This window comes from Orycteropus afer, unplaced genomic scaffold (assembly GCF_000298275.1).
Source record: "Orycteropus afer afer isolate SDZICR_OR568_19922 unplaced genomic scaffold, OryAfe1.0 scaffold00067, whole genome shotgun sequence".
NCBI lineage: Eukaryota > Metazoa > Chordata > Mammalia > Tubulidentata > Orycteropodidae > Orycteropus > Orycteropus afer.
The window spans coordinates 10528949-10554011 of record NW_006921654.1 but is presented as its reverse complement, the minus strand read 5'-3'; the positions used below and the strand labels follow the sequence as shown (position 1 = coordinate 10554011).

The window sequence follows — 25063 nt, the reverse complement described above, 5'->3', positions numbered from 1 at the left end:
GCCTCCCTAACTTTCTCCCCGGGCAAATGCTGCCCTTCTGAGCTCCCATGGTTGATCGTTCTAAGGAGTGTATCTTCCTGGCGTAGGTGTTAGCTTGTAGGCCTGTGTGTTGTTTGACTGAAAGTTAGCCATGGGAGTGAGTCCATTTCCAGGCCCGAAGGGTGTCTAGGAGCCATAGTCTTGGGGGTGCCAGCAGTCTCTATCTGACTGGTTAATCCTGGTCTCTTTTGTGCTTTTGAAATTTTGTCCCACTTTTCTCTCATTCTACAGGATCTCTAATTTTGATCCCTCTCCAGGTGGTTGGCAGTGGTAGCCACACACCATCTAGTTCTTACGGTCTCAGGGTTGTATGAGCTGAGGATCTCATGGTCAATAGTCCTTTGGACTAACTGTTTCCATGGATCTTTGGTTTTCTTCACTCTTCTTTGCTCTGGACAAGGAGAGACCGATAGTTGCCTCTTAGATGATTACTCACAAGCTTTTAAGACCCCAGTCATTACTCACCAAACAAAGTAGGATGTAGAACAGTGTTCTGGTGTACTGTGTTGTGCCAATTGAACTTGATGTCCCCTGTGACTGTGATCTCGAGCCTGCAGGCCCAACCAGTCACTCCTTCAAGGTGCTTAGTTGTTGCTAAGAAGTTATCCTGACTTTGTCCCCTGTTAGTTCTATACTGCATATGGACATTTTATAGCACATACGAATACGCATGTGGGAGTATCTGCCCAGCCTATGTATGGTCATGGTTATATGTCCATTCGCCTACCCATACCTGATCTTCTTGCCTGTCTACCTATGTATCCACCTATAGATTAGTGTTTACTGTTACTGATAATGCAGTATTGTGTATATAATAGTATTTATCTTTATTGTCTGTGCTTCTGGTGCACTTCTTTATGTCTTTTCATTAGTGGTATTGTGCTGGTCAAATGCTTTTATTATATTTTTTCTCTTCAGTATCAGTTTCTTCATATTAAAGGTGAAGACAGTACTTAGACATTAGATCAGAAGTTTTCCTGGTGATTTTTTTCTGTGTAGGATCCAGACACCGGATTAGATGTGCAAGAGATTTATTGGGAGAGAAGGAAGGAGAGGAAGTGGGAGGAGGCAGGGAGGCTGCAGGTCTGAGTGGCGTGGAGGAGCTCCGGAAGGGGGAGGGATGGGTTAAGCAGGGCCTTGGACCACGGTGCATTTCTAAGCAGGTTCCAGGCGGTGCTGGGGAGGCCTGTCAGAGAGGAGTCTGGACTCTCATGTGAGTGGGCCTGTCCTAGTCTAGTATCCCTGCTGCGCTCAGACTGTCTGGGAGCAGACCATGGGAAGCGTGACCTTGGCGTGAACAAGGTGGTGGATTCAGAGCATTGCAGCAGGGGTGTAGGTCCCTGACACAGGAGCCCCAAGAGGGCTAGGGGTGCCTAAGGCCACAAAGCTGGGATCCCTTCTGCCCCTTCACAAGGAAGGCCACGTGGGTGTCCTGGGGAATGCCTTTGTCCTCAGGTGGCTGGCCCAGCTCTCTAGCTCAGATTTCCCCTCTGGAGTTCCCTTCTCGGCTGAGCAGGGAACACAGCAATTTCTGTTACTGATGGAGGCTTTTCCTGAAAGTTCGTGGGAGTGTGGGTGGTGCTAACTGCTGGTATCATGTCAGCTTTAACCACAGGCTTGGTGGCAGCAGAGTCTGGCACAGGAAGAAACTTGCTGAGGCTCAGGTTTTCTGCTGGCATTGAGCGGGGGCACCAGCTGACCGTGAAGTGTGTTCAGAGCAGGTCTCTGATGGCACCCCCCCACACACACACTGAGCTTTGAGGGCTGGAGGGAAGAGGTGGGGGTGGGCTGCTTCCTGGATGACAGCCAACAGCTGGAGGCCCGCCCCAGGCAGAGGCCTCGGCACTCCCGGAGCTCCTCTGCAGATGGTCTTGAAGAGGCCAGAGGATCCAGAGTGGAGTTGATTTCCTATCTGGTGGGGGTGGGCCTCCCTTCTTTGCGGGGCAGGGATGAAGTGATAACTCTTCACTTTCCCCCGCTTGCTCAAAGTGCCCTGGAGGAAGGTGGCTGACAGCTGTGTCCCCCCTGTCTTGGAGCCCCTAGGAGAAGAGGTCCCTACTTTTACAGGCTGGTACACGCATCCTCCAGCTGTGTGACGTTGGCTGCTCACAGCTGCTCCCTTCTCCAGAGAATTACGCTCAGCTGAAGGAGCCTCCTGGCTTGGGAGGTTATAACACCCCCCACCCACCAACTCCCCACACTAGCTCACGGCCGTGAGTAAATGGTGAGGGGCAAGTGGTCCAAAAAGGGCAACCCCTTGCCTGCCTTATCAAAACCAAAGCCACTGCCATGGAATCAATTCCGACTCATAGTGACCCTTCAGGACAGAGTAGAACTACCCTTTAGAGTTTCCAAGGCTGTAAATCTTTACAGAAGCAGACTACTTCATCTGTTTCCCACAGAGCAAATGGTAAGTTCAAACTGCTGACCTTTTGGTTAGCAGCCGAATGTGTTAACCACTGCACTACCAGAGCGCCTTCCCCTTGCCTTTAGGTGGGACCAAACATAAACCCCATCCTCCCTCACTCCAGACAGCACTCCATTGGAAATCACGTGCACCCAGATTTTATAAAGTTGAACATACACTTAAGACATGACATAGCAATCCCACTCCTAGTACAGAGAAATGAAGTCTTAGGTTCACACAAAACCTGCATACTAATGTTGATAATAACTCTATTTACAATCTGCAAAGTCTGGGAACAGTCCACATGTCTTTGGCTGAGTGGATGGATTAACAGACTGGTACATTCATGCAGTGGAATATTACTCAGTAGTTAAAAGGGACCAGTGATTGATACACACAACTTGGATGAATCTCTGAGGTATCGTGCTGAGGGAAAGAAGCTAAAGATTATGTTTTGTTTATTGGACATTTTTGTGAAAGACAAAACTATGGCTATGGAGACCAGATGAGTGGTTGCCAGGGGTTAGGAGTCGGGTAGGGTTTGACTATAATGGGACAGCATGAGGGAATTTTGGGGGGGTGATGGTTAGTGGTGGTGACCACAAGCTACAGCTGTGTTAAAAATCATAGAACTGTAAAGCAAAAAAGGAGTAGAATAAGTTGAAAAAACATTCTCACATCTACCCACATCTCTGTCTCAGGCAGCACCCTCAACTTTGGCCAGAATGGAGCAGGCCAAGGGTGTTGATTGGACAGTCATCATCCTGACGTGCCAGTACAAGGACAGTGTCCAGGTCTTCCAGAGAGGTAGATGACTCTTCCTCCTCCCCTCTTGAGAGTGTAGAACCCCCAGCCCCCGCTCCCCTGCCCTACCACTATAGCCTCAAGGTCTGGGCACACTTGGAGTTGACCTTTTCCTAGCTGTGTGACAGCAGACACGTCATGCCCCTTCATTAAGCCTCAGTTTTCTCATCTGCAAAATGGGACTAATGATGCCTCAGAGTGGGGGAGGGGTCCAATGAGCATCTCTGTGAAAAGCTATTAAGTCAAAGAAAGTAACGGAGTGACTGTCACAGGCTTACCCGGGTACTTCAGGCTGGGGCAGGGCGGCTGGGGCAGTTCCAGCATGTGTTCCGGCCTCAGAGCTGGAGGTGCGGCAGAAGCGAGAGCGGATCCCCGCTGGGACGTTGTTACTGGCTGTGGAGGACCCCGAGATGTGTGTGGGCAGTGGAGGAGCTACCCTCAACGCCCTGCTGGTGGCTGCTGAACACCTGAGTGCCCGGGCAGGCTTCACTGTGAGTTTCCATGAAGTGCTGTGCTCACATCCCCCTTGGTACAGGGATGGGGTTAAGCCACATAATGTCCCCAGCAACTCTGGCTCCATCGCCCTGGCCAGCTCATTTGGCTTCAGTTTTCATATCTGTCAAGTGGGTAGAATTATCTCTGCTCTGTCATCCAGGGGAGGGCAGAAGAAGAGGTTACTTCCCAGTGTGTTTTTGTCAGTTGGACCCAGCATATCAAACTTGGTCAGGCTTTCTGGCTTCTCTTGGAAAGGTTGAAGATCTTGCTTCTCTGGGCTCTCTTTCCCACATGGCGTCTGTTTGCTGGAACTGAGGAGTGGCACCCCCTCTGGGCAGAGCCTGCGAGTCAGTGTCTGCATTGGGTTATGTCCCACACGTACCCAGCCACCTTGCCCGCATGGCACACCCTGGCATAGGATGTGAGGTGGTCACAGGCACGGACGTGCTGGCGGTGGAGGCAGCACCGGCAGGGGAGGAGACCACCGTGCGTTGCCAGAGGCTGACTTACCCTGAGTCATCTAGCCAGACTCATGTTCCTGCCTGCAGCCTTCCCTCAAAACGGGCCCAGGCTGAGGGCCTCTGGGCTCCCTTATCCAGGAGGGGCCAGGGCTGCCCCCTGCCTGCCCGTGGCCACCAGTCTTGACTTTACCTTTTGTTCCTTTGATACCTGAGTGCATTTGAGTTGGGGCCCCTTCCTGGAGGGTGCTGTCCTCTGGGTGTGGGACTTCTGTCCAAGGGCTTTGTTTGTTCATAGGGCTGTCCCACCCCCAACAGGTGGTCACATCAGATGTCCTACAGGCAGCCCGGATCCTCATCCTGCACATGGTAAGCAGAGTCCTGGGCAGGGGCCACGCACAAAGCTGGAACAGCAGTTTTCAGGGCTGGATGGGCTCTTATGGGTGCTGTACCTTTGTGTGTGTGAGGGCGTTTGTTGTACAATCCCAGGAGAATCAGACTTAAATGGCCAACACATAGGGAACGGTCTAAGCATATCCAGCATTATCTTCCTGATGGAATATTAGGCAGCGATATCAATGCTGTTCATTGATCTAGAAAGAGAGTTACCTGCTCTGTAACTTAGCCAAGTCATTTGGCCGTTGCTAGGCCTCAGTTTCCTCACCTGTAAAAGGAGAAGGCAATAGTTCCTACTTCATACAAATGTGCTAAGATGATCCATGTAAATGCTCAAAACAGGGCCTGGCTCATTTTAAGTGCTCAGTGAATGCATTTTCACTGTTAAGTGAAAAATACCAGCTGTAGACGTTTGTATAGAATGATCTCTCTCTCTCTCTTTTTAAAGTTTTCATTGTGATTTGGGTGAAAGTTTACAGAGCAAATTGGCTTTCCATTCAACAGTTCATGCAAATTTAGTGGCATCGATTGCAGTCCCACAACGTAGCATTCTTCCCACTTCCGTGATCGCTGCTTCCATTCACCCTTCTTTCCTCTGCCTTCTGAGCTTGATTCCTGGGCAAATGCTCCCCTTTTGATTTCATATGGTTAATTGTTCTAAAGAGTTTGTACCTCCCTGGTATTATGTTCACCTTACAGGCCAGTCTGTTGTTTGGCTGAAACTTGAGCCACGGGGGTAAGTTCAGTTCCAGACCTAAAGAGTGACTAAGGGTCATAGTCTCAGGGTTTCCATCATCTCTATCAGACCAATAAGCCTGGTCTCTTTTATTATTTTGACTTTGATTTCATTTTTGTCATTAAATTTTTTATTGAGATAATTATAGATCTCTATGGAGCTCTGGTAGCATAGTGGCTAAGACATTTTGCCTGCTAACCAGACGGCTGGCGGTTCAAACCCACCAGCCACTCCTCGGAAGGAAGGTTGGGCAATCCTACTTCCGTAGTGATACTGCCTCGGAAGCCCAAGGAGGGGTCGCTATGAGTCGGGTTTGACTCGACGGCACATAACAACAACAACAACATGTAGATCTAAGAGGCTCTGGTGGCGTAGTGCCTAAGGCATTTGACTGCTAACCAGAACGTTGGTGGTTCAAACCTGCCAGCAACTCTGCGAAAGGAACACTGGGCAATCTACTTGCATAAAGATACTGCTTCGGAAACCCAGTGGGGGTCGTTATGAGTCGCAATGGACTTGATGTCAGTAAGATGTAGATCTGCAAGCATCTGTAGATCAATATTTGTAAGAAATAATACAGAGAGAATCCCTTGTGAACTTTGCCCACATTCCCCTAAAGATAACATCTAGCAAAACTATAGCATATCCCAACCAGGATGTTGACACTGGTATACTCCCTCATCTTACTCCAATATTCTGTTTGATTATACTCATTTGTGTGTGTGTGTGTGTGTGTGTGTACTCAATTCTTTTGTCTCTACCTTTTCAGGTTGGTCTCATTTGTGTAAAAAAATTTTTTTATGAGAATGTATGAATGCAGATCTGACAGGATATACATTAGAATGAGGGTAGTGGTGGTTATGTCTGAGGGTTTTTTTTTTTTTTTTTCATATCTATGTAACTAAACTTTCTATTTTTTACAGTAATAATGTAATTTAAAAAATTATAAGCAAGAACACTAAGAAGACACTTAAAAAGTCTTCTAGATTGATGGCTTTCCGCCCTGGCTCAGCTGATGGGAGTTCCGAGGCTGGTGTCCCAAGGGTGCACTCACCAGTCTCTGCTCCCTCCAGGGCCGAGACTTCCCCTTGGATGACTGTGGCCGGGCCTTTACCTGCCTCCCTGTGGAGAACCCCCAGGCCCCTGTGGAGGCTGTGGTCTGCAACCTGGACTGCTTGCTGGATATCATGACCCACCGGGTGAGGCCAGGCAGCATCCCATGGGTGCCTTCCCAGATACAACCTTGTCTCTCCCACTACACCACCAGCTATAGTCTGTGCAGCTTAGACTGGGAACCCCAGGGAGGAGAATGGCTTTGGGGGTGCCCAGGGTTAGCTAGAGCTTGGCGAAGTTAGTCTTGGTCACACTGGTAGAAGAGGGGCCCTCAGCCCCAGAGGCCCCAGAGACCTCCTGGAGCAGCCGAGCAGGCCGAGCCTGAGCTGTGAGGGAGCAGAGGAAGGGCTGGGCCAGGCCACCAACAGGTTCTCTCTCTGCAGCTAGGCCCCGGCTCCCCACCAGGTGTGTGGGTCTGCAGCACCGACATGCTGCTCTCCGTTCCTCAAAACCCAGGTGAGCTGAGACCCGCCGGGGACAGCCTCTCTAGCCATAGCCAGAGGCTGGCTCTGCCTTTTCTCTCCATCTGGCTCTGGGCCAACCCCACAAGTCCTGTTCAGCAGAGGAGCTATGTAGGCTGAGAATGAAGCTGAACCAAGAGGCAGGGTTCCCCGTGCTGGGCCTCAGTCAGCTTGTCTGTAGAACGGAGAGAGTCGTTCCAGCCTGGCCCTTTCTGCCCCACAGGACTTTGTGGAGGAACTTTGGTAGGGAGAGGGGTTGTCATTCTCTGAGAGGAGAATGTCCAGGTGGCTTTGAGAACTGTATTTCCCTTTGGGAGTGCCCTGATGCCCCAGCCCCGAGCTTTTACCTCCTCCTGACTGGAAACTCCCTGCCTTGGGTTGGGGCCCCTAGGCAGCTTCCTGACTGCTGACCACTTCACCCTGCAGGGATCAGCTGGGAAGGTTTCCAAGGAGTCAGAGTGATCGCACTTCCTGGGAGCCCAGCCTACGCTCAGAATCATGGCGTCTACCTCAGTGACTCCCAGGTAGAGCCCCTGGGGGCGGGGGGTGGGGCCTCTGAGCGTACCTGGGGCAGCCTTCCGTTCCATGCTCTGGGCCACCTCTCCTGGGGTTCCCGGTGTGGCCTTGATCCCGAGGGACCTTCTCACGGCAGTAGCTCTCATGGTCGCCTGCTCTTTTGGCAAACGTGACACATGCGGACCACGGGCCCCGCTCGTCTCCAGCTCAGAGGCGCTGAAGATGTTTAAAGCCTGTCACCTCCCCTCCCCTGGAACAGCTTCATGAGATGCTGGTACCTGTCAGACTGGAATCTGGAGCTTTTGCATGGAGCACTGATGCTGATTCTGCAGCTGTGTCTACCTTCGCGATCCACCTGCCCCCATCCCTAACTCTGTGTTCTCCCCCAACACAGGGTGTCGTTTTGGACATCTACTACCGGGGCACTGAGGCAGAGATACAGTGCTGTGCCAGGCCTGATGGGAGGGTGCCACTGGTATGGCTGCCAGGCCCAGGGAGGGGGCTTCTGGGGACCTTTCTGCCAGACCTGCTGCCCAGAGCAGAGCTCCATTTCTTCAGGAGGCATTCTGGGTCAAACTAGAACCTGATCCTGAGGAAAGTCTAGAACTGGGATTTGAGGAGAAGTAGATTTGACAGTTAGAGGACCAGCTGGGAGCAGAATCCGAGGAAGAGGAAGCCTTGGAATTCAGGGAGTGGTTCCAAACCAGGAAGACCAGTTTGAAGCAGGGTTGGGGAAGGTGGTCGGGAGGAAGCCTAGAACCAGGCTCCTGGGGAGGTTCTTGATCGAAGGACCAGGATAGGAGTGGTGGGAAGGAGTCTGGGATGACCACGGGAAGGTAGAGAACGTGGATGGGGAAGAGGCCTGAAAATCAAGGGGAGTTGCAGAGAAGGTGCCTGCAGAAAGGTCCCTTGGTGGGAGCTGCCCTAAGTGAGCCTGGAGCCTAGGTGCTGGAGGCTCTGAAGCCGAAGGTCCCTGCCTTATTCGGCAATTGGCCTTGCTTTGCCCATCTCCATGTATGCTTCCTGCCTCAGCGTCAGGCTTGGGCTCAGTGTTCCCCACCTGACTCTTTGGGGCCCCTCCAGGTTTCTGGGATTGCCTTCTTCTCCGTGGAGACTGCCGAGCGCCTTCTGGCCACCCACGTGAGCCCTCCTCTGGACGCCTGTACCTACATGGGCTTGGATTCTGGAGCCCGGCCTGTTCAGGTGACTTGGGATGGGCTGGGGTCCTGGCCTGGGGACAAGAACACCCCAGCACTGGCCCTGACACTGGATGCCTGGCTGTGTGACCTCAGGCTAGCCCTTCCCCTCTCTGGGTCAAAGTCTCTGGGGTGGGACTGCCCCAGCTCAGCCGAGGAACGAGGCCCAACTCCTGGCCCTCAGTGGTTGTGTTTCCCACCCTTGCCCTAGCTGTCTTTGTTTTTCGACATCCTGCTGTGCATGGCTCGGAACGTCAGCAAGGAGGACTTCCTGGTGGGGCGGCCCCCAGAGATGGGGCAAGGCGACACAGGCACACCAAGCTATCTGCAGGGTGCCCGGGCTGAGCTGTGGAGGGAGCTCCGCGGTCAGCCCCTCACCATGGGTGGGTACAACTTGTTGGCTCTCGGGGGTGGGGAGACCATGGGATTGAGGACCCCAGAATTGAGGCTACCTCCACTTGGTCCCTGGGTTCTTGAAGGCAGCCTAGGCATGGATTGGACCATTACCCAAGTTTTATGTAGAGCTCATTTCTTCCTTTTATCTTGTTCTTAGGCCCCAGTCCTAGTCCTGCTTTTTGGCTGTGTGACTTTGGGCAAGTTGCTGAACCTTTCTGGTTCTCAGCTTCCCTGTCAGCACAATGGCCTCATCACTTTGCCTACCCTCCCAGGCAGGGCACAATGAGGATACATCTGCTGGCGAGAGGCCTAGCCTGGCACAGGTCCTGCGGCAGGCATGGGGTTAGGGTCAGTCCTTGTGTCTTTACAGCTTACATCCCCGGTGGCAGCTACACCTACATGATCTCCCTAGCCAGTGAGTTCCTGCATAGCCTGACACTCCCCGGCACCTCCAGGGCCCAGATTGTGCACTCTCAGGTGGAGGTGAGAGAACTGCCTCACCTCACAGATGCCCGCTGGCTACCTGGGCTCAGGTGGGATGTGGTCTCTGGGGAAGGGGACGAATGGCCCATGCTTAGGTTATGAGTGCTGGTGCTGGTGGTATTCCCACCTTGCAGGTGAGGGGCTGGAGGCTCAGAGGCAGTGAGTGGCCAAGTTAGGATTCTAAAATCCAAGTCAGCCCGATTGAGAAGCGAAGAAAGACCCCCCCCAACTTTTCTCTTGGGGAGACAGGCATCCTTGATAGGCCTTGGTGGCAGAGCCAGTGCCGTGGCACTGAGGAGGACAGATGGGAAGGGCTTTCTGGAGGAGCTGTCATGTCATGGGACAGCCATTGTGCAAGTTCAGATTTGCTCTGAAGGAGAATATAGGGGAATAGCCTGAAGAAGGCTGGGGGTGAAAATGGGCCAGAGGCTGGCATTGGGGTGGGTACAGAGAGGGGGCTGGCTGGCTGATGGGCATGGGATGCAGCAGGAATTCTGGCTGAGGCCTTGCATACGTTGCGTTGGCCCTGACAACCTTTGGCCCTGACTTCCCAGGACCTGGAGCTCCTGGTGGCTGGGAGCTCCGTGGTCAGCTGTCTGCTGGAAGGCTCTGTCTGGCTGGGTCCTGGGAGTGTCCTGCAGCATTGCCACCTGCGGGTGAGGCCTGAGAATGTGGGCAGGAGGGAGGGCAGGGATAGGGAGGCTGGGGTCCTATGGGGGCGGTGCCCGGGGCTGTGCTTCTGCTCAGGATCCCTGCCCTCTCCCCCTCCAGGGCCCCATTCACATCGGCCCCGGCTGCTTCCTGAGTGGCCTGGACTCAGCCCAGTCTGAGGCACTGCGCGGCATAGAGCTACGTGAGCTCATCCTGCGGGGACACCTTGTGCGGCTTCACGGCTCCCCGGGCCGGGTCTTCACCCTCGCGGGCTGTCAGGACAGCTGGGATGTAGGAGCTCTACACCTTCCCCACCTCCATCTTCAGGCTTTGGGGATCTCCAGGGGTCCTAGCTCCCACTGCACTGCGGGGTGTCCGAGAGCACTCTAGGGTTCTCTGAGCGCTGGCCTGAGGATGGGGTAGAGTCCTCAACATGCCTTTTCCCCATGTCTTGTCCACCCTGCTGGGCTAGGTGGGGAGTTTCATTCCCATTTCATAGGCTGGGCCACACACCAGTTTTGGTGGATCAGGCCTGGAACCTAGGACTCTACTTCCAGATTCGAGGCACTGGGGCAGGAGTGTTGGGGTCTCAGGGCTTGAAACACTAAGTATCCATGTCTCTCTTCCTGCCCCTCTTGAGCGGCTACTTGGCCTCATAGCCCTAATCCCTTCTGTGGCCCCTCAGCCTGATGGCTTCCTTCTCTCTTTCCCCAGAGACAGGGGGCAGGCACGTATCTCAATATGCCTTGGAGTGAATTCTTCCAGAAGACAGGCATCCGGTAAGGTGTCCATGGACCTTTGTGGGCTGGGTGGTTTCTGTGAGGCTTATCTCTCCCCTGGCCTGGAGTGGCACCTGGCCCCTTACCCTCCCACTCCTGGGGGTTACAGCCTGATTCTCTCTAGCACCCTCCCTGGGCACCCCTAAATCTCTGGCTGTGCTCAGGCTTGAAGAAATTGCTCCCATGTAGGTGTAGCTGCCACCGGGGATGTAAGCTTTTTTTTGGTCAATAATTTTTGTTGAGAGTGTGCACAGCAGAGCGTGCGAGTTCAGCAGTCTCTCCCTGTGCAATTAGTGACTCTGGTTGCGTTCCTCACGTCGTGCAGCCATGTGCCGCCTCTTGGTGGCAGCAGCTGGAGGCATTTGTCCTGTCTCCAGCTCTCAGCTGAAGACCTCTGACAGTTGGGTCAGGGCTTGGTGAGAGGACAGGAGCCTCACCTCCCTCCCTCTAATGTGCCCTCTCCCCTCATCAGAGACTGGGACCTGTGGGACCTGGATATACCTCCCCCACAGCGTTGCCTTCTCAATGCCCGCCTCTTCCCCGTGCTCCATCCCTCGAGGGCCCTGGGACCCCGGGACCTGCTATGGATGCTGGACCCCCAGGAGGATGGGGGTGAGGCCCTGCGGGCCTGGCGAGCCGCCTGGCGTCTGTCCTGGGAGCAGCTGCAGCCATGCCTGGACCGGGCTGCCACGCTGGCCTCCCGCCGGGACCTATTTTTCCTCCAGGCCCTGCAAAAGGTGCGGCAAGTGCTGGAGGCACGGCAGGACCTCAGCCTGCGTCCGCTGATCCGCGCCGCTGTCTGTGAGGGTTGCCCTGGACCCCTGCTGGCCATGCTGGACCAGGGTGAGTATGCTGGCCATGAGTGCTGGGGAGCTGGACCTCCAGGCCATCACCCTCAGGGTGCTTGGGAGGGAGTCATGGGAGGGAGACTTTAAAGCAGGGCTCGGAGGCAACTGGAATTTACTTCCACTGGGTCAGAGACTGGGGCCTCTGCTGAGCCAGTGGAGCCTGCGAGCATCAGCAAACCCTGCCTGCTGCACTGGGGCTGGGATGCGGGTGAAAGAGCCCTGGTGGAGCCCCAAGGGGTGTGGCAAGCTCTACCTGAGGTCCTAGAAGATTTCCCCAGGGGCTCAGAGCCTTAGCTCATATGTGATACCTTGTTAATGGTCCCAGCAACTGGAAAATTGTCCCCGTTAAGTCATTCACAAACAGCCACACAGGCAGTTTGATCGTACTTGTTAACCATCCTGGGTTGGGGTGAAGGGGCACATTTGGGCTGCGGCTGCAAGATTAGAACTTTGTCAGGGAGGGGAGTAGGGAGTACACTTACTGGCAAGGGAACATCTTGGGCAAAAAAGCAAGGCCGTGGAGAGCCTGGAGTCTTCGGGGACTATTCAGTAGCTGCCTTCTCTGGGGCAGAGGGCATTCCCAGCTCCCTCTGACGCCTGGTCCCTCAGTGGCAGCTGGTGCACAAGACCTTGGTGTGGCAGCGCGGGCACTGGCCTGTGTGGCGGATGTGCTGGGCTGCATGGCCGGGGGCTGTGGAGGCTTGAGGAGTGGACCAGCCGCCAACCCTGAGTGGACTCGGCCCTTCTCGTACCTGGAGTGTGGTGACCTGGCACGGGGTGTGGAGGTGCTCGCCCAGGAGCGGGACAAGTGGCTGAGCAGGTGGGTGCTAACAATCAGAACCTTTTGAGAAATAGGGGCCATCCTTGGAGACTGAAGCCCAGAGAGAGGTGGGGACTCCCTCGGGTCACCCAGGGCAGTGGAGTCCCCAAGCCCAGGCAGTCTGCCCCCAACTTGGGGCACCATGCTGCCACTTCTCCCCCTCTTCTTGGCAGACCAGCTTTGCTGGTGCGAGCCGCGCGCCACTATGAGGGGGCTGGGCAGATCCTGATCCGCCAGGCTGTGATGTCCGCCCAGCACTTTGTCTCCACGGAGCCAGTGGAGCTGCCAGCACCTGGGCAGTGGGTGGTGGCTGAGTGCCCGGCCCGTGTGGACTTCTCTGGTGAGCCTTTTCTAGGGCTAAGGGTGAGGTTGGCCACCCCAAGTCAGTCTAGCAACCACTGGGGCCACCTTGGTTTTGCTCCACTGCCATAGGTGGCTGGAGTGATACGCCGCCCCTCGCCTATGAGCTTGGTGGGGCTGTGCTAGGCCTGGCCGTGCAAGTGGATGGCCGCCGGCCCATTGGGGCCAGAGCACGACGCATCCCTGAACCAGAGCTGAGGCTGGCGGTGGGGCCTCGGCAGAACGAGATGGCCGTGAAGCTAGTGTGCCGGAGCTTGGATGACCTGCAGGATTACTGCCAGCCCCATGCCCCAGGTTAGGGCACCCCTGCACATCTGCGGTAGGGATGGCACACACAGCCAGCTAGGGGGTGTGGTGGAACCTGCAGACCTCTCCATGGACCTGGGGCCTGGCTGGGGGCCAGCCAGTCTGGTTGAGGGGCCTGAAGGAAAAGGCAAACTGTCTAGGCACATGCATGTGCAGGAAGTTACAGATGACACATTTGCTCATGTTGGGGAACACCCTGTGACCTAGAGCTCAGAGGGCCTTTTGTGGCTTTTGGGGATAAAGTTTGCATGCTGCTGGGCTTTTGTGCCATCAAATGAGCCCCACAATGGGCTGGGAAACAGCGAGGCTGGGGTGTCTTCTTCTGCTCTTAGAGACCAAACTCCTGGCTGGGGGCCTGTCCGTCTGCAGGGGCCTTGCTGAAGGCGGTCTTCATCTGTGCGGGGATTGTGGGTGTCTGCTCTGAGCTCCCACTGAGTGATCAGCTGTTGCATGCGTTTGGGGGTGGCTTCGAGCTGCATACCTGGTCCGAACTGCCCCACGGTTCTGGCCTAGGTGAGTGACCTTGCCCTTGTTGACCACCACCTCCGCCCCCACCCTCCAGGCTCTACTCCATTCCCCCTCTCCAGTGCCTGCCCAGCAGAGAGGGAGTGGGGCAGGACTAAGTAGTGCTGTTTCATGCCTGGCACCCGCTTCCACTCCCTGCAGGCACCAGCAGCATCCTGGCGGGTGCTGCCCTGGCCGCCTTGCAGCGGGCCGCTGGCCGGGCGATGAGCACAGAGGCCTTGATCCATGCAGTGCTGCACCTAGAGCAGGTGCTCACCACAGGTATGTCCTGTGTGGAGGGGGCCACTGGCACATTCCCAAGGGTCTCCGGAGGCTCCCCTGGATCTGCATGGGATTTGCAAACAGCCATCTAACTGTTCTGCCCCTTAAAATGCTTACAGCTCCTTATCATCTGAGCACTGACTCTGACCCTCTGCTGGTTTTCAACTTGAAATGTTTAAAAGAAGCTAATGTTTTGTGAGCACCTACTAAGTGCTAGGTTCAGAGCTGCACTTAGGACTTGTATTGGGCACCAGGTGCCTTTCTTCATGACTCTATCCCCACCCAGGGCTGTCCTTTAAGGGAAGGCTGGGCAGAAGGGACTTGGAGTAGGGGACAGGACAGGCCTGCTCTTCTGGAAACTTGCCCGTCCCTTGGGTTATGATCACTGGTGCCTCTCCCCTTGTCCTCACCCTCTGTCCCCACCTTGGCACGTGGCTGTGGTAACGGAATGTTACCAGACTTCTCTCCCCTCTTTGCCACAGGGGCCCCTAGGAGTCAGTGCCCAACATAGAGCAGCCAGAGGTTTGTCTGGTTCTAGATCCTAGGGTGTCCTGTTCGCCTCGAGACACCAGGTCTTGCCTCCAGGACTCTGGGAAGGAAACTTGCACAAAGACGTGTGGACGATCGTGTATCTTCCAGCCACTCTGCAGCCCAGATCCTCCTTTCCTTATAATGACTCACATCCCGTAATAAGTAGTCATTAGTAACAGAGGCAGATGGGGAGATTTTTTCAGTTTTCTTTTGGGGTATACCAGTCAAATCTTTATTTAGTCCATAGACAACTATGTATTGAGTATCCACTCTGTGTTGGATAAAATCAGCAAAAACAGCATCCTTGTCCTCAAAAGTCATCTTATTTATCGGAGGCGGACATTGATCAGTAAGCACACAAGGGAGATGTGTAATTACTCCGATGTTCTGAAGAAGAGGGGCAGGCATATTTATGGAGTTCTGGGCATTTTGCATGATTTCTGGGAACACCACCATTTTCTGGCCATAAAGTTCCAGATGCCTCCTGCTGTTTGCATTTTATACTTTAAATATTTGCTGGCCCTTCCTCGGATACTGAGGGGTGTCCCAGAACCATCTCAAGTTTTATGACTTTTATATAGCTGCAAGGGGAAAAGAGATCATTATTCAATGCTCTCATTATTAAAACAAGATGTAAACAATCTCACATGAGACAAGAGATGCTAACACACTTTCCAATATAAACACTTATCAGAAAAGACAAAGAACAAGCGGCCTGTTGGGCTACAGGGAAGGCTGGTATCACCTCCACCTCTGGCTAGAACTCCAGAGCAGGGGAGGTTAATGTAAAATCTTCTTCACTGAGGTTTACCCAATTCCAATCACACATAGTATCTGAAACGAAACTATAAATTCCAGGCTTGGCTCCAGAGTGAAACCCTTTACCTCGCTGCGATCCTTCTGCTCCCAGGGCTGGGGGCAGAAGCTGCACAGCCCACCTGCCCCAGCTGGAGTTAGGGGAAGCTGTCTTCCCACATTGGTCCCAGGTGGAGGTGCAGGCCAGGAGCCTGGGGTGGGAGAGTGAAGTTGGGCCAGAAAGACTCCAGTAGTGACAGGGTCCTGGAATTGTAGGAGGCGGCTGGCAGGACCAAGTGGGTGGCCTGGTACCTGGCATCAAGGTGGGACGCTCCCGGGCTCAGCTGCCCCTGAAGGTGGAGGTGGAGGAGATCACTGTGCCTGAGGGCTTCATCCAGAAGCTCAGTGACCACCTGCTCCTGGTGTACACGGGCAAGACCCGCCTGGCACGAAACCTGCTGCAGGTGAGCTCCTCCTGGTCCTAGGAGGAAGGAGGCAGGTGGCTCAGCTGGGCCCAGGTCCTCACGCCACCTCTCCTGCCCTGTCTGCAGGATGTGCTGAGGAGCTGGTATGCCCGGTTGCCTGCTGTGGTGCAGAATGCCCACAGTCTGGTGCAGCAAACAGAGGAGTGTGCCAAAGCCTTCCGACAAGGTAAGAGCTTCTTCTAGGGGTGGTCAGGGCAGCAGGAGGGCCTGCTTTCTGAGTCTCAGAGGCCAGGACCTTTGCAGGCTTGGCACAGGCCCCAGTGTTAGGCCACTAGACAGGAACTCTTGAGTAGGCCTTCTGGGAAAAGAAGCTGTCTGTCTAACCTCTTGAAGGTCTCAAATCTGCACGGGAGCCCTATCTCAAGACAAAAGTTATATCATGGAAGGGCCCTCCAGCTCCCTCTCCTCCCACCACAAAGCAGATGGGGGAAGAGGCTTGGCGCCATAGCCGAGTTGCAGGAAATTCAGAGCCAAGCAGGCTTCCAAGTGTGTGCCACACGGTTCACTGAATACGGTGTGCTGGCCACTGTGCCGGCTGTGTTGGGCCCCTTAATCCTCAAAACCACCCTGTGAGGTAGACTTCCTTACTTCTCTTTTCCAGCCAGCACTGGAGCCCAGGTTCTTAACTATGACACTGGTTAGGTAGTGCCTCACTCAGCAAATAGGCGTTGAGTGGAAACCCTGGCCCAGGCACATCACTTCCCTTTGCCTTCACCCCAGGAAGCCTGCCTCTCCTGGGCCAGTACCTGACCTCATACTGGGCACAGAAGAAGCTCATGGCTCCAGGGTGTGAGCCCCTGGCCGTGCGACGGATGATGGACGTCCTGGCGCCTCACGTGCATGGCCAGAGCCTAGCAGGGGCAGGCGGCGGGGGCTTCCTCTATCTGTTGACGAAGGAGCCACGGCAGAAGGCGGCTCTGGAGGCTGTGCTGGCCAAGGTCGAGGTACCTGGTGGTGTCAGAGTGCGGTAGATGGTAGGGGGCAAGAGACCTCCCTGAGGCCCACCAGCTAATCAGGGGCTACCCCTGTGAGTCCCTCTAGCCCTATAGCCTCTGCCCACCCTCCAGAAGACCCAAGGTTTGTCCAAAGCCTTTTAAACACTTCTTGTTCTTTGTCCCAGGGCCTCGGGAACTATAGCATCCACCTGGTAGAAGTGGACACTCAGGGCCTAAGCCTGCAGCTCCTGGAGAAGGGGGCCTCGATTTGATGAACGTTCGCATGAGGTTTATCTGCAAGAGGGGAAATCCTGTGGCTCCCTCACCCCACAGGAACTCACTGTCCCCTTCTCCCCACCCACCTCTGGAAATAGGCCTCCAAAGGAAGTTAAGCTGAGATTAGGCCCAGCCTTTCTGGAACTTGGCACAGCAAAGGCAGTGCTTGGGAACAGGACTATGACCAGGCTGACGGGGGCCCAGGCTTAGCCTCTGCCCCATCTGGACACAGGAAAGTTTTAAGCTCAGTATCCTCTGTGGCCTTTAGAAATCCTGTGGCCTAACTTGGGCCACGCCTTCTTGCATTCCACTAGGGCCCTTATGGCTGGGGTCTTGTGGTAAGGCTGGCCCTGAAGAAGCCCTTTCAGACCTTTCTCTGGCCTGCCTTGAGTTCAGGCTTCTGCTTGAGTACAGACTTCATGCTCACCACCCCCCCCCAGGCAGACTTGGTGCAGTTTGCAAGGCCACAGCATAGCCGCAGAATTCTTTTTGCTCAGGTTGGGAGAGATGGAAGGCAGGAAGGATTGGTGTCCTCCGGCTGAGAATGGGGATCTGCCTGAAGGCTCTGCATATACTTTTGAGATACAGCTCCTTTCAAAACCTAGAGCAAGCATCAGTCACCAATAAGGGAGGTGGCCCAGGTCCTCCCTGACATGCCTTTTGCCTGGGAGCCTCAGTGGTCCATCCGCAGCTGCTCTCTCTCCTCGAGCATCTGACTTCAGATGTTCCTCCTCCCAGCTCTGGGCCTTAGCTTCTTCCTCTCTATCCCCGTGGGTCCACGTCATCATCTCACCCCCTGCTCAAGCTGGGGGACATAACGGCTATTAAGACCTCAACTTTCACTTTTGATGGGAATGAGTTGGGGGTCTAGATCCAGGTCTATGGCAGTGAGCCAGTAATCTTTTACAAGGCCACTGCCAACCCAGGGCTTAGCTAGTGACACTGTGGACTATGCCATGTCACCTAGTGCCTATGGGCAGTTGGTTCTTAGGACTTTGAAATTCTTGGAATAAATTCACCCTGCCCTTCAAGATTGTGTTTTCTGATCTTCCTGGGAGCAGTTCTCACTTCCCCCTGACATGTAGGAAACTGCCTCTGGGATGTTGCTGAGGAGCCAAGGGTGGTGGTGAGGGCTTCTGATTCATGGGGGTCCCTGGAGGTAGTCACACACGTCTCTGGGTATGAGAGGTGGCAGGTGTTTTGAGCTTTTGCCTTCGTGTTTCCATACAAGTGTCAACTTGTCCTGTCCTGTATCACCCCGGCTTCCCTGGAAACAGCACACTGGAATCTCTCAAAGGAGCGTCTTTATTCAGGATGAACATAAACATTACAAGTCAAACCTCATTTCTTAGGTCCCCATATGCATCCAAGCCCTCTAGAGGTAGGTAGGAGGTGTCTGGTGCCGCAGTGTCTGAGGGTGAGGGAATGCTGCTCATTCAGAAAGCTGGCCTGGTCCTCATGCTGCCTGCTGAAGCTTTTCCACCTAATGAGGAGCCTAGGAGGACCTGCCTCTCTTGCAGGGGACTGGCTGTCCCTATAGCAGCGTCCAGCTAGGTCTAGGGCAGAAGAACAGAGTGAGCCCAGGCCTGTTTCCATGTTGTGGATGGTCTGGGCTGTCAGAGCTCTGCCAGGCCAGATAGCCTTGCTCAGCCCATGGATGTGTCTGCTGAGAGACTGGGCCCTGAAGCATTTGGCCCAGGTGGGCTCACCCGGGTGGCTAGAGGCGCAGTCTCTTGATGTCCTCACTACGGAAGTCTATGCGCAGAGCTAGCACCTGGCGGACTTCAGCAGGGGTGAGGCGCCATGTTAGTGGGCCGGAGTTGGCACCCCAGTAGTCCAGAATCTCAGTTACCTGTGGGAAAGACACAGGATAGTAAGAAGGGGGCTAGCCTGAAGGAAGTTTCATGAGGGGCAGAGCGGGGGTGCCCAGGAGGAAGGTGCCCTCCAGGGCTGGGCTGCCAGCAGAGTTTGGAGGGAGTGGAAGGGACCCAAATGCTGCCCCTGCCTCTCTACCTGGTCTGCTTCCCCTGCCCAGGTGGAGGGAGCTGCACTATGGAGCTTGCCCCACATACCCGCTCCAGATTGAGGATTGTGGCCATCTGGGAGAGCCGGGCAAACTTGTCTCGGATGGTCCAGGTGGTCACTGTGGTAAGGTAGGCAATGAGTGACCTCAGCTCCTTGTCAAACTGCAAACCGCCCAGCTGCAGGAGAACACAGCTGTCACTCTTTCAAGGCCTGACTGTCTTAGTTATTAGCAAGTGCTGCTACAAGGGAAATACTACAAGTGGGTACAAATGACTGGCTTTAACAGACAGATTTATTTTCTCTCAGTTTAGGGAAGGCTAGAAGGGTGCTGGCTCTGGAGGAAGGTCCTTGTCTGTCTCTTTGAACTGCTCCCAACAGTCTTCATGTGGCTTGGCGTCTCTCTTCCCCATCTCTGCTTGCTTACTTGTCCTAATCTGCTTTTTTTATATCTTGTATGAGAATGACGCAAAACACACCTGACACTAACCCTCCTTCATTAACATAACAAAGACAACCATTCTCAAATGGGATTGTAAACACAAACAGAGGTTAGGATGTACAACACATATTTTTGGGAACACAATTCAATCCATAACATTCCGCCCTTTGGCCTCCCAAAATTCACGTACTTTCCACATGCAAAACACCTTGACTCTACTACATCATCCTTAGAAGTCTTAAATCAACTCCAAGTCCAAAATCTCATCTTCTGAATCATCTAAATCAAATATGGGCAAGACAGTTGTTACTAGGTGCCATCAAGACAGTTCTGACTCACAGCGACCCAATGTACAACAGAGTAAAACACTGCCTAGTCCTGCCCATCCCCACATTGTTCCTGTGCTTGAGCCCATCACTGCAGCCACTGTGTCCATCCAGCTCACTGAGGGTCTTCTCCTTCACTGACCCTCCACTTTACCAAGCATGGTATCTTTATCCAGGGACTGGCCCCTTCTGACAACATGACCAAAGTATGATGCTACTGAAAATACCATGACTTGGGTCAGGCACTACTTAGTCTTCAAAGTGACATCTTTGTCTTTAGCACTTTAGAGGTCTCATGCAGCAGACTTCCAGTGCATACATTATTTGATTTCTTGACTGTTGTTTCCATAGTTGTTGATTGTGGATCCAAGTAAAATGAAATCCCTTACAACTTCAATCTTTTCTCCATTTATCGTGATGTTGCTTATTTATTGGTCTAGCTGTGAGGATTATTGTTCTCTTCTGTTGAAGTGTAATCCATACTGAAGGCTGTAATCTTTGATCTTCATTAGTAAGTGCTTCAAGTTGTCTTCACTATCAGCAAACCAGATGTGTCACCTGCATATCGCAGGTTGTTAATGAGACTTCTTCCAATCCTGATGCCACATTCTTCTTCATATAGTTCAGTTTCTTGGGTTATTTGCTCAGCATACAGATTGAGTAAATATGTTTTTTTTGTGTGTGTGTGATTTGAGTGAAGATTTAAAGAGCAAATTCACTTTCCATACAGCAGTTCACATACACTTTGTCTCATGACATTGACCACAATTTACCACAATGCAACAGCTCCCCTCCCACTTCCTCCCGATCCCTGTGTCCATCCCTCCATGCAGTCCTGCCCCCTGAGCTGTCTCCTGGTGCATAAGCAGCCCTTCTTTCTCCCATGATTGTTTTCTCCAAGGAGTGTATCTACCTCAGGTAAATGTTCAACTCATATGCCTGTCCTTTGCTTGGCTGGAAGCCACAGGTGTGTGGGTTCAATTCCAGACCTGATGGGCAGGTAGGGGCCATAGTCTTACTGGTTCCACCAGGCTCTATCGGACCAGCAAACCTGGTCCCTCCCGCCCCCGCTTTTTTCCTCCAAATGATTTTGAGTTTTGTCCACATTGTTCTCCCTCTCTATTCAGGATCTCCTACATAGATCCCTTTCCAAGTGGATGATAGTAGTAGCCAGGCACCATCTAGTTCTTCTGGTCTCATAGTTGTATAGGCTGCAGATTGGATGGCGTACCAGTCGCTAGGACTGATTGTATCCATGAATTTTTGGTTTTCTTCATTCTTCTTTGCTCTGGACGAGGAGAAACCCATCGTTGCATCTAGATGGCAGCTTGCAAGCTTTTAAGATCCCAGTCACTACTTGCCAAAGTAGGAGGTGGAACAGTGTTTTGTGTATTATGTTATAACAATTGAGCTTGATGTCCCTGCAACTATGGTCCTGAGCCCACAGGTTCAACTACTCGGTCCCTCTGGGTAGCTGGCTGTGACCAAGCAGTGACTACCACCTTGCCTCTTGTCAGCTCTACTATACACCTGGGAATTTAGATCATACACATAAACTTATAGAACCGTTGTCTGCCAACCCTATACATGTTCTTGGGTACACTATCCGCTTCATAGACATATCTACTAGTTCAGCCTGTCCACCCATCTGTCCACCTCTATACCCATGTTTGCCTTGACTGACAATGCAGTACTATATGTGGAAAAAGGTTCATCTTTGTTGTCTGTACCTCCCATGTACCTCTCTATGTCTTTCTCTTCCTCAATGCCAACTTATTGATCACCAGATTGAGTAAATATGTTGAAAGATACAACCCTAATACACACCTTGTGTGAGGCTAGTTAGATATATTATACCCCAGGGCAAAATTCCTCTTCATCCAAGAACCTAGAATACAGGTTATTTGCTTTCAAAATACAGTAATGGAAAAAGTGCAAGGTGTACATTTTCATTACAAATGGGAGAGACTGGAGGAAAAGAAGGGATACCAAGCAAGTCCAAAACCCAGCAAAATAATTCATATTAGTGCTCAAGGTTTAAAAATATTCCTCTGTTCTTTGCGACCATCTGGGCAAGGGCTCTGCCCTCCAGATTGGGTACTGGCTACGCTCACTGGATTCTGGGTGGAGAGCCCTCAGCCGTGGGCTTCAGCTTTGCTTCCAGGGGCACTGGAATGGCAACTCTCCTTCCTCGGCTTTGGGTAACCCCATTTTCCTAGTCCATCTGGGAGGTGACTCTACCCTCTTAGCCCCGGCAGGCCCCATACTCTGGAATTGAGTTGGTGAAACAAGATCTGACTCTGAAACTGAGAATGCCATGGCTGTCCCTCTGGGACCCCAAAGGCCGTGGCCCCAACCTTAAGACAGGGAGCTTTGCATGCTCCTTTCAACAGGTCTGCTGATCTTTGAGCTTCTCCAGGGATTGTCCTTTTATTTTCTTGGAGGACAACAGATATAGCTCCTTTAGTCTGTTTCCTGCCTTAGAACTCCAAGAGGCAGACAGCATTCTCTCTGTTTGTTCTTTCTCTATCCCCTTCAGTCTAAGGTGATGGGTTTTCTGCTGTGGTACCTGGTTAGATCCATCAGTCGCAAGCTTAATCTCTTAAACAAAAGATTGTGTAGCCACATTCTAAGATGTCTTTTGTTTGTACAACAAAATTTTCCAGATTTTTAAGTTCTGTTTTCATTTTGTACAATTCATTTCTAAATCTCTTTCCTCTCATATTTTACTATAAGCAGCAAGGAGAAACCATGTGGCCCCTTAAGATCTTGCTTAGAAATCTCCTCAGCCAGATATTCAAGTCCATCACTTACAAGTTCTACCTTCCACCAAACATCTGAACATAATTCAGACAAATTCTTTGTCACTGCATAAAGACCAGCACCCTTCCTCCATCGTCCAATCACATGTTCATCATTTTCTTTTAAAGCCTTACCAGAAGCACATTTAACGTCCACATTTCTACCAACATTCTGTTGCTAGTGCCATATGTATTCTCTAAGATGACAGGCTTTCTCTATAGACTGTTCTACCAACAGTCTCTCCAAGGCAATCTAGGCTTTTACTATTAGGCACCTTGAAACTCTTCCAGCTTCTACCTGTTACCCAATTCCAAAACTGTGTCTACGTTTTAGGATCTGTTAGGGCAGCGTCCACTCTTGGTGCCAAACTCTTAGTTATCTAGTGCTGCCGGAACAGAAATATTACAGATGGGTACAAGTGAATGGCTTTAACAAATTCATTTTCTCACAGTTTAGGAGGCTGCAAGTCCCAAATTCAGGTTGCCAGCTCTAGGGGAAGGCTTTGTCTCTTGTCAGCTCTGAAGGAAGGTCCCTGTCTCTCTGACCAGTCTTCACGTGGCTTGGCACCTCTCCTCCCGCATCTCTGCTTGCTTGCTTTTATATCTTGGAGGAGATATACTCAGAGCACACCTTATGTTAACAATGCTTCATTAACGTAACAAAGACAACACATTCCCAAATGGGATTGTAACCACAGACACACTCACTGCATAGGAGTCAGTCAGACTCCTAGCAACCCCTCCTTAGGTTTCCCATAGGTGGTATCACTATGGAAGTAGATTGCCCAACCTTCCTTCCAAGGAGTGGCTGGTGAGTTTCAACCACCAGCCTTCTGGTTCTGAGTCAGATGCCTTGGCACTATGCCATCAGAGCTCCCAACCACAGACACAGAGGTTAGGATTTACAACACGTAACTTTTGGGGACACAATTGAGTCCCTAACACTGGCCATGTGAACAAGCAGAACTGCACCCCAGTCTCCACAGAGCTGGGCTGCACAGCCAGCCGAGCGCCAGGTGCCCTGCAGATCCGGTCACTCCAGTGACTCAGAAGCCGGGGCAGGACTGGGCCAGATACGCAGGCCTGGGGGCAGCAGGAAGACAGGGAGCAAACCTTGGGGTGGCAGGTGTCTTCCTTACAGGAGAACATAGCCTTACCCGGTTGAAGGTGGATTTCAGTACCACTTTCTCCAACTCGACTGCAACCAGGCTGGTCATGAGGCTAGTCAGGCTGTCATAGATGACTGGGGATAGGCTGGCCTGCACACAGAGGCAAGACATTAACAGGAGTCCTATTCTGGCCCTCTGCTTCTACAGGGGACTCTGCGGGTGGGAACAGTTACATGAGGCCGCTGGGGATTGTTTCTGCAGGCTGGGGCCTGGAAAGCTATCAGGGTTCCCAGAAGGACGAAGGTGAGAAGCTGCATGTGCTGGTTTGTGCAGAGGTGGATGATTCCACAAGCTGCTCCCCAGAGCCCTCGCTCACCTTGAACTCCGCCATTTGCTGCTCCAGGTTAAGGATGAACTGTTGGACCCAAGGGTCGTTGGCTTCATAGTCATTGAATTCTTCCTGTCATCAGAAAACAAGGTGGGTCACTGTGGACCTCTCTCCAGGAAGTACCATTCACCCCCATCCCTCTAGGAAAATAACGTAAGCTGTCCTCTTACCCCTGTTGCTTCTCCAAATCTAACCTAAAACTAGCTTGGTCAGCCAGGCTGGCAGAAACTGCTGCTGCTCCTGCATCACACTTTTCAGGCAGCAAACAGCCCTGGGCTGCAGCAGTGGCATTTTATTACTTCTGGCATTTCATGTTCAACAGGAATGAAATGACTAGACTAGGAAAAAAAAAAAACAACTCTCATATAAGTGGGGCAAAAACAGCCTCAGTAAAGGAGCACGAGTCTGGTCAAGGAGGACTCCCTTTAGACGCCTCCCATTGAGCCCTTCTGATCGCAGGAACAAACTGGGGAGGAAACTGGCCTTCCAAGGGTGAGGGAAGTGGGCCTGGGAAGCCAAGGGAGGCCTGGTCTGCTCAGACAGCTCTACTGCCCTCAGCTCAGGGGTGGGGGAGTGTGGAGTAATCCTGGGCTTGATGGCTGCCTCCGGCCAGGCTGACCTCCTCGATGTTGTGGGAGACGGAGAGAAAGGTGTTAATCCAGGGCTGCACCTGTGGCTTGACTGCTGTGCTGTTTAGCTCTGTCAGCCCTTCCTGCATAAGGACAAGGCAGAGACACTGAAGGCGCATATCCCCTCCCCTCCCTTCCCTCCCTCCTTTATTCATTCCTCAACTGTCAGGGCATTTTTCCAGCTCTGGGGCTTTTCTGTAGGCCCTGCCTAATAATGCTAATGAAAGAGCCCAGGAACAACCTGTCGCTTTCCAGCTCTGCTGACTCGGGTCCA

General features: G+C 52.8%; 2 protein-coding genes across 2 annotated transcripts in view; one reads left to right on the top strand and one right to left on the bottom strand.

Moving 5' to 3' along the window:
* Positions 1-3171: 3171 nt before the first annotated feature.
* On the top strand, positions 3172-17068 carry FCSK (fucose kinase). Its single transcript, XM_007940418.2, has 23 exons — positions 3172-3253; positions 3590-3741; positions 4522-4572; positions 6409-6534; positions 6832-6904; positions 7336-7433; positions 7820-7900; positions 8509-8628; positions 8833-9004; positions 9388-9500; positions 10055-10156; positions 10272-10442; positions 10866-10930; positions 11403-11773; positions 12388-12598; positions 12772-12938; positions 13031-13252; positions 13634-13777; positions 13931-14050; positions 15653-15840; positions 15928-16027; positions 16582-16805; positions 16982-17068. Exons 1-23 carry the CDS (start codon positions 3172-3174, stop codon positions 17066-17068), a joined length of 3240 nt encoding a protein of 1079 aa, XP_007938609.1.
* Positions 17069-18789: 1721 nt separating this feature from the next.
* COG4 (component of oligomeric golgi complex 4) overlaps positions 18790-25063 on the bottom strand; it is a 32669-nt gene continuing 26395 nt past the window's right edge. Inside the window, exons 15-19 of the mRNA XM_007940345.2 lie at positions 24780-24872; positions 24149-24232; positions 23821-23922; positions 19145-19273; positions 18790-18924 (exon numbers count right to left, since the gene is read on the bottom strand). Of these exons, the coding sequence (XP_007938536.1) occupies positions 18790-18924; positions 19145-19273; positions 23821-23922; positions 24149-24232; positions 24780-24872 (543 nt within the window). The remainder of the gene's footprint in view (positions 18925-19144; positions 19274-23820; positions 23923-24148; positions 24233-24779; positions 24873-25063) is intronic.